Consider the following 12,269-nt stretch of genomic DNA (forward strand, 5'->3'; position numbering starts at 1 on the left):
GAAGGATGTTATTGACTTTGTTTGCTGCTTTATTTCTTAAAATGTTGATTATGTTCATTTATTTGACCATTTTATTTATTATACTAGCAAAAGTATGCTTCATTTGATATACTTACACATTTATTTAATGATGCTTCTATGTTAAAGTAATTCATTCCAGAACAATCTTCCCCATTTGGCCAAATCAATATGTAGTATATATTTCTAGCAGTGACTGTAAAAGTTACAGAATCTTAATGTTGAGTTATGACCCAGAGATTTGATGTCGGTCAGGGTAAACCTCCTTAATCTATTTGCTTCAGTAGCTGCACCTGTTCCTTTCCCTGGGCCAGCATGAGTTGGGCCTATTCCCCTTCTATGCTGTCTCTGCTCAAACTAGGGCCTGGATTCAAACAACTCACCACAGGATTCCTCTTTTGACCCAAGTGTAAACTTTGCTCTACATATGATTATTAAGCCATTATGGCTGCATTTACACAGGTAGCCAAATTCTGATATTTTTTTCCCACTAATTGGTCTTTTGACCACATCAGATTTTTTCACATATTCAGTGCTGATCTGATTGGTCAAAATTCGAAGGGGGGAATCTGAATTGGGCTGGCTGTGTAGAGCCCATGGTAGAGTTCTAAAAGATTACACAACAAATTGTTTGTTGACAGGTCAAGGTAAAGGAAAACATTGTGTCAGGTGGTTGAATTCAGGTCTAAGTAGAAGTGCCCTTGCTGCATTCAGTAGGGTTCAACCCTTTAATGCTTTCGCTGGCAGGGACTAACCCAAACCTTCCCTTATTTTAACAGTCTGATACTGCTGCCTCTTTCACCTACCACCTATACCCTCTCCTTTTCAAATATGCTGATAAAAAGATAACTATGAATGGCACTTAGCAGAAATGTAATCATGTCTGCATTATTTCCCCCATCGTATTCTACCTTAAACAAATACCTATTATCTTTTTATTCTCTTTTTTATACTTAATCCTTGCACATTTATGCATTTGTTTACTTTTTGCTTGTGGTTTGATTTGACTAATGTCTGAAACACTAACCGTGTCTTCTGACAGTCCTTTTCTATAAAGGCATACTGCACAATTACTTGCATCTTTTTAATTAGGGGGGGAAATAAGCTAAATATGCCACGATTTCGAGACTCGCAGCCTCACTGGTTTACGATTTTTCTCCTTTATTTTCCTCCTCTTTCTCTTCCCTCCTTTTTGGTTTTTCTTCCTCCTCTCTGCTGGCTTCCCTCCCTGTTGTGGCATCAGACCTGAGCGCTCCTAAGAAGTGTCGAGCGCGCTTTGGGCTCGATCAGCAGAATAACTGGTGTGGCCCGTGCAGGTGTGTATGGTGTGTGTGGCATGAACGCCAGGGCCAGGTGACGGCTGTTCTCTGAGCTGGGACTTCCTCCTTCCCTCCCCGACTCCCTCTCTCCTTCCTTCGCCAGGCTTTCGCCACCTCACAATTCTTCCTCCAACCCAGCCCTGCCAGTTTGGCCTGCCTCTATCCACTAGTTTTATTGGTGTTTGGGAACAGGGTTAACAGGGTATGCGTCAATGTGTGTGCGTGTGGTTGTTTGAGTGGTGTTTGTATATAACTCTAGATTCTCTACATATAGATGTGGGGTTGGGCGGGTCCAATAGGGGGTATTCTCTTTAGGAATTAGCCACAATGAGGGGCAGGACTCATCAGATGGTAGACTGGGTCTGAGAGGAGTTGGAGGCGTGATGGCCTGGTCTGTGTGGAGGAAGTCCCAGTGTTGACAGCCCAAACCTAAGCCCTGCCTACATGTGTTGTCTGTCCAATGACGTGTCCATTTTCTGTGTTTTTGTATTGTTTGTGTGTCTACCTCTTTGGCTAACAGATGCAAATACCCCAAAGAAGTGTCGTGCCTTGTTCGGGCTTGACCAGCTGAGTTTATGGTGCAAACCATGCAGGTATACCCCTGTAGTATCTATGGGAGGACAACCGTATAGACAACCACTTCCTTCTCTTACGTCTTCTCAAGACATCCCTCGAAAATATATGTATTATGTTTTCTTCAATGTGTTAATTGATGGCCTTCTTTTATCTGTTCCTTTTCCTGATTGTGGAATTTTTTGCTATAGCTTCTCTAAGCAAGTCATTTTACTTATTTTCTTTGAAAACTAAAAGCCCAGTGGCAGAAAATGGATTTACTAGCATTGTTATTTGTACACTACCTCGGCGATAACAATAACATTGTAAAGAAAGGTCCCGGTTGCAACATTGTAAACAATCACATTTAGGAGACCTTTGGGTATTTTTGTTGTAATGTAATTTTTTAAAACACATTTATGGTTTCTGATACCATTCTTGTGTCAAGTTGAAAGGTTGAAATCCATTTTCTATCCAGGCTGTATGTAAGTGCCTGACATTCTAACTGTCTTAAGTGTCTGTCTGAATTGGCCCTCTTGATAACCTTGTCATGCTAAGACTTGGCCCTGCTTCTCAGAGGGCACCAGAGTGACTTTCTTCTATGCCCTCTTCCTCCTCCTCCTCTTCTTCTTCCTCCAAACTCCTCTCTGATAACCCGTACTTAGTCCCTACATGTTGTCTTTCTGTTCTGACACAAGCAGTCTTTGAATTGGGAATATTTTCATGGTAGGTATTTGTTTCTGCTAAGTAATACCCCTCTCTGTGTCTGGCTTGCACTGTGTCCCCACCTCTACCCTGACCATTGTGACATGCCGTTTGGTACTGTGTATCACTGGTCAACCCAAGGCATGCGACCTATCAACGCATTTCATTTTCCTTATTTTGTTTTCAATATTGATCTGGAGTTATTACTCCAGAAAGATTTCTGCCATTTTGTCATTGTCTCAAAGAAAACAGGATATTGAGTGATCTTACCGAGTCACTTTTCCCCTCACATTTTATGAGTGGTTCTAAACGTTGAATTCACATGGCATTCAATTAAAGTAATCCACAAAGACGTTCATACAGATGAACTCTTTTAGAAATGCTTTTACTGTAGTACTTTTACTTTTACTGTAGATTTGAATTAAGACGTACACGGTTGATCATATTGAGAAAGGGATGATATTCTCACAGTATTTCCTGATCTAGTCCATGAACGTAACGGGTAAATGATGAGCGAGGCAGCAACGGGGTGCCAGAGGGCCAGGCTTGGGAATAGCCAGGGATAATTCCTGCTTCGTTTAAGGAGCCGAGAGGTTAACAGACCTCACTGGGATCCATTTCCTGAAAGATGCATCTGGCGTAATTCCCCTGGAGACTGAGAAATCAATATGTTACACAGGCACATACTATCAATCGATATGTCTGTTAAAAAATGGATATTAGCTCATTTGTAGCGGTTTGACAGGCAGTTATCAGTTTAGCCTTGACAGAGGAAGAGACAGCCTAGCACTGGCAGAATAATAGCATTTTACGATGGTAGCTAACAGTCAATACCACACAATACTCATACAGGGTCTTTGACAGCCAAGCAGACAACTCAACCCAACTCCCTTTCCTTGCTTTTCAGTTGACATTTTCCGTGGTTCACTCTTTCTTGTGTGTCCATGTTGTGTGCCTGTCCTCTTTGTGTAATTGTTCAGTCACAGAAGTGCTTGCCTTTTTTGTTCAGCATGCTATCAGTGTAAGGTATATGTGGCTGTCCAAATGTCTGCTTTTCTTTCCCCATTCTCCCTTTTTCTTCATTCCTCTGTTTTATCAGTTCTCACTGATCGATCTCCCTCTCTTTTTTCCATCTCTTTCTCTCTCGCACACTGTTTGTACAGACAGGGTATGACTTGACAAACAGGCCATACCTTGATTGAACAATAGAACAGAGATGCTGACATTTCTCAAAGGCTAGCTGAACCAAAGCATAATTTCTTTCAGTCACTTCTGCCCTTCTCCTTCCCTCCCTCCACACCTACGAATTCTGTTCTTTCTCCATGCTCATTGTACCTGTGAGCAAGCAACACAGTCTGAACCACAGTGTATTTGCCCTTCAGGCAAGCACAGTCCTTGTGATAAGGAGTTGTTGTAGAGGTCAGGGTAAGACGAGGTGGGCAGAGGCTCCCCTCCCTCCCAGCCTTCCTCCACCCCAATTGAACATAGCACACACACAGCCATCTCAGATACAAACACACACACACACACACACGCTGCAGGCACGCCAGACAGGGGAGGGTCCAAACCCGAGCAGAAATGTAAACATGACGCCGTTACCCTTCATACTCACACATATGTCTTAGGGGCAGGTGCAGCGTAGTGTTCATGCCCCTGAACTCTTACCTCTGCATCCAAACTATCCCCTCTAAGGAAAGGAGAGAGAGAGAGAGGTCAGGATAGTGAAGGGAAGGGAGGAGAGAGGGAGGGAGGGAGGACTAGTATTTCAGAAGAGCAGGGCGCTAGCTCTTCACCAGGGCCAGCTCTTTGTTTCAGTCAAGATCAGAAGTCTGTGAGGAAACGTTTGAGAAAAAAGAAGAAACCCGCACACTGCTCTTGATAGTATCTCTGCTCTTTAATAAGCCTATCTGCCTTAAGGCCTTCGTCAGAGCTTTTGTAAGATTAAAATACTTTTTAAAATAGAAGAAAGAAAAGTGAGCTGTTATAGATTTGCCATGAAAACCATTCTTCATCCTTCTTTATTCTTCATCTATTTCTCATCCATCATTTTCATCATCCTGCTGCTTCTCCTATTTCATTATCCTGTCTGTCTGTTTGGTGTACTGTGTTGTGCTGTATATGTCCTGGGAATCTGAGAAGGCCACTTGTAGCCTTACTCCTCAGCTAGGTTGTAGTGGTGGCAACCACTTAAATGCACCAGAAAACAACAATCATTTAAGGCCCAGAAATAGGTTTTAGATTGAATCTTTAAGACACTGATATTATGCAAATTAAAAAAGATGGTGCATTTAAGTTGACTGCTAAGGCTCAGCTATTGCCCAGCAGATTGCTGTCAGTTCTGGGATGTCATGCTAAAAAGCGTCTTTCTCTGTCCCCCATCTCCAGGAGAAAAAAAAAGTGCATTCGCTACATCCAAGGTGAAGGCAGCTGTGCCAGTCCTCCCTCTTCGGACGGAAGCTTACTAGACTCCCCCCCATCCTCCCCCTCCTCGGTGGCCCCCTCCCCCTCCTCGAAAGAGTCCAAACCTCAGACTGAACAAATGCAACCTCTCTCACTGACTATGAAACCGGCCCACCAGCCTCTCCACCACCCGCACCTCCTGGCTGGGCATCCTCCTCCGCCATCTTTGGTTCTGCTGGAAAACTCTGCTGCAGCGGGTAAAATGCCTGGCGCAGCCCACAATGGAGCCCATGACCACGGCAATGTCTCGTCCTCGCGGCAACCGGGCTCCTCAGGCGCCTCCCTTGCCAGGCCCTCGGCAGCATCGCTGTGTCATTCCCACTCGCTACACCCCAACTCCACGGCCCCTCAGCCTCTGTCGCTCGTGACCAAGTCTATAGAGTAGCCTCCCTCCTTATTCACTCCTGTCCTTCCTTCCTATTTTTCTAGCTCTGCACACCTCTATTCGGGCCCTCTTTCTTTTCTATCTTTTTGTCTATTTCTGTGCCATAAGGCTTTGAAAATTAGTTATTGTTTTATCAAAGTTCATTGGTCAATATTTGACCCATCATTATCAAAAAAAATATATAATTATTATAATGAATGAATAATACAAAGAGCTGTAGAGTATAGCTTTGGGAATTTGCCAACATTTTCTTAACTTTTTATTTTTATTATTTTTTATTTTGTAGTGTTAAACAGTGCAACAGAAAATTGTTATGTAGTTCCACTTAAACATGTTTAAATGACAGATATAAAAAGGTAGGTTAGATGATTATTCAATGAGCCCTTTTCTTGAAAGAGTTGGTTCTCCTTCATTATTTGTATTAAATACGAGCTTGCGAACCAATCATTTGACACCCGTACAAACCCTGGAGGGCACGAGGATCGTGGAGACACCTCTCTTACTGAGGAACAACTTTAATTGTGATGTTACTTGTTCTTCTTTAAATGTACAGAAATATTGGTGTGTGTGGGGGGGTATTGTTTTAATGTGCATTGTTCCATTACGTTGTCTTTTTAGTTGTTGTTTACCTTTGGGGGTGGAGTCAGGTGGGGTGGTTGGACTTGGAGGGGAGACAGGGGAGGGCTATTGAGGTGGGTGGGGGGGTTGCGCTATTCAATACAAAATGTCACAACGCTAGGACCAGTAGTATTTATTGCTTTAGAGATTGCTTGTTGTATCTTGTATGTTGTCCCTTTTTAAATATTTTCTTTTCTTAATACATTGTATAAATATTTTTTCTTAACGTAAGCAACTTATATATGAAATGATCCATTTTTACAAGGAGGTTTTAAAGGTAAATCTTTTTGTTGTTGTTGACAACCTGGATTCCACCCAATGTACTGTGTAGATTTCACGAACAGAGGTATGCACAACTTCATTTCAAGAAATGCGTCTATAAGCCATTTTACAAAAGAAGAAAAGAAACTTGAAACAACAAGGGACAGTGGGTACCGTGTCTTCAGTAGTTTGGGAAAGTGTCAAAGCCCTTCTTTTTTATTGCACAGTCTCATCTCTACCAGACTGTAGATTTGTGTACAGATTTTCCGTGCCAAATTTTGTGATAATTTTCTCTCCCCCCTCTAACCACGCTGTAGGGTTTTTCTGTTGTTGATTGTTTTTTGTTTTTTAAAACCATACTTTGCTGTGACGTTACATAGATTGCTATGTATGTAGTATAAATGTTGCTATAACAAATGTGTTTGGTAGCAGATTGTCAAATATTACAATTTAAACTGATTAAAAAGACGGACATCATACTGTATAAACCCACAAGGGCCAAATTATGTATATTAGGAGGTTCATAAAAAACTATGAAATAACTACAAAAAAAATACACAAACTGCCACTTTTAAGTACACAGCTACATATAGGTAGATAGAAAAAATAGGCATGTTGATGTTGCAAGAGGCTGTAAAAAAAGCTACAAGAGAATCATCCACTCGGTACCATTGTAGTTGACATGACGCGACTGTAACCTGTCGATTTCTTCTCTGGTTTATTAAGATGCTAATGATGAATAGTTTGAATGTTTCCTTAACGGCTGTGATGTTCCTGTTCTATTTTATGCTCTTATCTTTTGTTAAATTTTTTGTTTTTTTCCCTGTTATTTTAAATGGTTCCAAAACCATGTTTTTGTAATGAATAAATGTTTATGCTGTACAGTCTCTGTAGCATGCAGTTCTGTATTAATAAAAGCGACTTAGTATGTGCAGATAAATCTGTGTCTAACTTTTGTGATAGAAAATGTGAGTGCAGCAACAAAATGAGAGTTCGCAATAGTGTAAAGGCATAGCCGTGGGGAATTAGGGGTGCTGAGGGTGCAGCAGCACCCCCTAAAAAATCATAATAGAAAATATATAAAGAAATGTACCTTTTTTTTTTTTTGCACTGGGCCTTTACTAATATTAGCGGACCAATATAGACGTCTGTAGCGTGGGCCATTTTTTATTGTTTTGCATGTCCGTTATGGCAAAAAAAGTAGTATAAAGTACAGTAACTTGCAGGATTCAATAGTTGGAATTGTAAGAGTTGTTGCCCTGTCCCTTTCTCTGCAATGGTAATTTTAATGGAATCCAGAACAAACAAAACCCTGTCCTCAAACATTTACATCAAAAGGTGCAAAGTTATGGGCAAACACACAAAACATCCACATCAAATTCAATATTTTTCTTGATCAAAAAACATGGAAAACAACCACTTTTTGTGCTGTTTTAATTTACCATCCTTACAAACCACTTAATGTCAAAGTACATTAGTGTAGTGTATTGTACATACGCTGGTCATCTAGATTTGTACCTGTAGACTTTCCATCACCATGAAAGGTACTTTGAGACATCAAGTGGTTTGTGATGATGTAGCTCAGTTGGTAAAGCATGGCGCTTGCAATGCTAGGGTTGTGGGTTTGATAACCACATGGTGACCAGTATGAAAATGTATGCACTCACTACTGTAAATAGCTCTGGATAAGAGCGTCTACTAAAATGGAAAAGGAATGAATAGACCATTTCAGTTGTACATTGAAATAAGTTGCATTTGCAAAGTATTTCAAGAAACTGGAAAAACATACAGTACCAGTCAAAATTTGGACAAACCTACTCATTCAATGCCAAAGTGTGCTAGTCCAATATAAACTGACCTATATAGATATTGTCAGCACGGGCAACATTTTTGTCTGCATCCCACTGTCGGCAAAAAAGTTGCTGCACCCCCACCCCCAAACTACACTGAATAAAAAATATAAACTCAACATGTAGTGTTGGTTGCATGTTTCATGAACAAAACAAAAAGTTAATTTCTCTCAAATGTTGTGCACATATTTGTTTACATCCCTGTTAGTGAGCATTTCTCCTTTGCCAAGATATCCATCCATTTGACAGGTTAAACAGCATGATAATTACACAGGTGCACCTTGCGATGGGGACAATAAAAGGCTACTCTAAAATGTGCAGTTGTGTCACAACACAATGCCACAGATGTCTCAAGTGTTGAGGGAGCATGCAATTGGCATGCTGACTTCAGGAATGTCTACCAGAGCTTTTGCCAGAGAATTTAATATTCATTTCTCTACCTCCAACGTTGTTTTAGAGAATTTGGTAGTACATCCAACTGGCCTCACAACCACAGTACATTAGAGTATCTAGTTTGAGAAACAGACACCTCACAAGTCCTCAACTGGCAGCTTCATTAAATAGTACCCGTAAAACACCAGTCTCAACGTCAACAGTGAAGAAGCGACTCCAGGATGCTGGCCTCCTAGGCAGAGTTGCAAAGAAAAAGCCATATCACAGACTGACCAATAAAAATAAAAGATTAAGATGGGCAAAAGAACACAGACACTGGACAGAGGAAATCTGCCTAGAGTTGTAACATATTGTGCTAACATAATTGCAAAAGGGTTTTCTAATGATCAATTAACCTTTTATGCTAACACAACGTGCCATTGGAACACAGGAGTGATGGTTGCTGATAATAGGCCTCTATTCGCCTATGTAGATATTCCATAAATAATCAGCCGTTTCCAGCTACATTAATCATTTACAACATTAACAATGTGTGTGTACACTGTATTTCTGATCAATTTGATGTTAGTTAATGGACAAAAAATTGGCATTTCTTTAAAAAACAAGGACATTTCAAAGTGACCCCAAACTTATGAACGGTAGTGTGTATAGTGTGTACTGTCAACTGCGTTCATTTTCAGCAAACTTAACCTGTGTAAATAATTGTATGAACATAACAAGATTCAACAAGTGAGACATAAACTGAACAAGTTCCACAGACATGTGACTAACAGAAATGGAATAATGTATCCCTGAACAAAGGGGAGGTCAAAATCAAAAGTAACAGTCAGTATCTGGTGTGGCCACCAGCTGCATTAAGCACTGCAGTGCATCTACTCCTCATGGACTGCACCAGATTTGCCAGTTCTTGCTGTGAGATGTTACCCCACTCTTCCACCAAGGCAAGTTCCCAGACATTTCTGGGGGGAATGGCCCTAGCCCTCACCCTCCGATCCAACAGGTCCCAGACGTGCTCAATGGGATTGAGATCAAATCAAATCAAAGTTTATTTGTCACGTGCGCCGAATACAACAGGTACCTTACAGTGAAATGGTTACTTACAGGCTCTAACCAATGGTGCGGGGAAAAAAGGTATGTGTGTGTGTGTGTGTGTGTGTGTGTGTGTGTAGGTAAGTAAAGAAATAAAGCAACAGTAAAAAGACATTTGAAAAAAAGAGTAGCAAGGCTATATACCTGTTAGTCAGGCTTATTGAGGTAGTATGTACATGTAGGTATCGTTAAAGTGACTATGCATATATGATGAACAGAGAGTAGCAGCACCGTAAAAAGAGGGGTTGCGTGATCACACAGTCGTCCGTAACAGCTGATGCTCTCATGCATGCCTCAGTGTTGCTTGCCTCGAAGCAAGCATAGAAGTGATATAGCTTGTCTGGTAGGCTCGTGTCTCTGGGCAGCTCGCGGCTGTGCTTCATTTTGTAGTCTGCAATAGTTTGCAAGCCCTGCCACATCCAACGAGCGACGTAGCCGGTGTAGTATGATTCAATCTTAGCCCTGTATTGACGCTTTGCTTGTTTGATGGTTTGTGGCAGGGCATAGCGGGATTTCTTGTAAGCTTCCGGGTTAGAGTCCCGCACCTTGAAAGCGGCAGCTCTACCCTTTAACTCAGTGCAAATGTTGTCTGTAATCCATGGCTTCTGGTTGGGGTATGTACGTACAGTCACTGTGGGGACGACGTCCTCAATGCACTTATTGATAAAGCCAGTGACTGATGTGGTGTATTCCTCAATGTCATCGGAAGAATCCCGGAACATGTTCAAGTCTGTGATAGCAAAGCAGTCCTGTAGTTTAGCATCTGCTTCATCTGACCATTTCTTTACAGACCGAGTCACTGGTGCTTCCTGCTTTAATCTTTGCTTGTAAGCAGGAATCAGGAGGATCGAGTGGCCGGAGACTTTGATGCAGGGAAACTTAAATCAGTTCTACCAAATCTCTATCAACATGTTAAATGTGCAGCCAGAGGGAAAAAGATTCTAGATCACCTGTACTCCACACACAGAGGCACGTACAAAGCTCTCCCTCGCCCTCCATTTGGTAAATCCAAATATTTTTCCCTCTGGCTGCACATTTAACATGTTGATAGAGATTTGGTAGAACTGATTTAAGTTTCCCTGCATCAAAGTCTCCGGCCACTAGGAGCGCCGCCTCAGGGTGAGTGGTTTCCTGTTTGCTTATTTCCTTATAGGGCTGACTGAGTGCGGTCTTAGTGCCAGCATCTGTCTGTGATGGTAAATAAACAGCCACGAAAAGTATAGCTGAGAACTCTCTAGGAAAGTAGTGTGGCCTGCAGTTTATCACAATATACTCTACTTCAGGCGAGCAAAATCTAGAGACTTCCTTAGATTTCATGCACCAGCTGTTGTTTACAGATCCGGGGTCTTCACTGGCCATGGCAGAACACTGACATTCCTGTCTTGGTGGCATTGTCATGCTAGACGGTCATGTCAGGATGAGCCTGCAGGAAGGGTACCACATGAGGAAGGAGGATGTCTTCCCTGTAACACACAGCGTTGAGATTTCCTGCAATGACAACAAGCTCAGTCCGGTGTTGCTGTCACACACCCTGCCCCAGACCATGACGGACCCTCCATCTCCAAATCGATCCCGCTCCAGGGTACAGGCCTCGGTGTAATGCTCATTCCTACAACGATAAACGCGAATCCGACCATCACCACTGGTGAGACAAAACCATGACTCGTCAGTGAAGAGCACTTTTTGCCAGTCCTGTCTGGTCCAGCGACAGTGGGATTGTGCCCATATAGGCGACGTTGTTGCCGGTGATGTCTGGTGAAGACCTGCCTTTATAACAGGCCTACAAGCCATCAGTCCAGCCTCTCTCAGCCTATTGCAGACAGTCTGAGCACTGATGGAGGGATTGTGCATTCCTGGTGTAACACAGGCAGTTGTTGTTGCCATCCTGTACCTGTCCCGCAGGTGTGATGTTCGGATGTACCAATCCTGTGTAGGTGTTGTTACACATGGTCTGCCACTGCGAGGGCGATCAGCTGTCCGTCCTGTCTCCCTGTAGCGCTGTCTTAGGCATCTCACAGTATGGACATTGCAATTTATTGCCCTGGCCACATCTGCAGTCCTCATGCCTCCTTGCAGTATGCCTAAGGCACGTTCACAGAGATGAGCAGGGACTGTGGGCATCTTTCTTTTGGTGTTTTTCAGTCAGTAGAAAGGCCTCTTTAGTGTCCTAAATTTTCATAACTGTGACCTTAATTGCCTACCGTCTGTAAGCTGTTGGTGTCTTAAAGACCGTTCCACAGGTGCAAGTTCATTAATTGTTTATGGTTCATTGAACAAGCATGGGAAACAGTGTTTAAACCCTTTACAATTAATTTTCTGTGAAGTTATTTGGATTTTTACTAATTATGAAAGACAGGGTCCTGAAAAAGGGACGTTTATTTATATATAAAGATACACAGTACCTGTTGAAAGTTTGGACACACCTACTCATTCCATGGTTTTTCTTTATTTTTACTATTTTCTTCATTGGAGAATAATAGTGAAGACATCAAGCTATGAAGTAGCACATGTGGAATCATGCAGTAACCAAAAAAGTGTAAAACAAATCAAAATATATTTTATATTTGAGATTCTTCAAAGTTGCCACCCTTGGCCTTCATGACAGCTTTGCACACTCTT

The 12,269-nt window shown here is 42.0% G+C and overlaps 1 protein-coding gene across 35 annotated transcripts in view; it reads left to right on the forward strand.

Moving 5' to 3' along the window:
• Nucleotides 1–7,254, forward strand: part of LOC110499059 (transcription factor 7-like 2) — a 98,724-nt gene extending 91,470 nt beyond the window's left edge. For 17 of the 35 annotated variants that reach the window (XM_021575898.2, XM_021575904.2, XM_021575910.2 and 14 more), the window contains 2 exons: nucleotides 1,262–1,334; nucleotides 4,980–7,254. In XM_021575898.2, coding sequence (XP_021431573.2) covers nucleotides 1,262–1,334; nucleotides 4,980–5,439 — 533 coding nt within the window. In that variant the 3' untranslated portion in view covers nucleotides 5,440–7,254. Of the gene's footprint in view, nucleotides 1–1,261; nucleotides 1,335–1,857; nucleotides 1,931–2,554; nucleotides 2,617–4,979 lie in introns of those variants that run through there. The other 18 variants (XM_021575895.2, XM_021575903.2, XM_021575908.2 and 15 more) reach the window with 8 other exon arrangements.
• Nucleotides 7,255–12,269: the final 5,015 nt, after the last annotated feature.

Source organism: Oncorhynchus mykiss, chromosome 20 (assembly GCF_013265735.2).
Source record: "Oncorhynchus mykiss isolate Arlee chromosome 20, USDA_OmykA_1.1, whole genome shotgun sequence".
Taxonomy (NCBI): domain Eukaryota; kingdom Metazoa; phylum Chordata; class Actinopteri; order Salmoniformes; family Salmonidae; genus Oncorhynchus; species Oncorhynchus mykiss.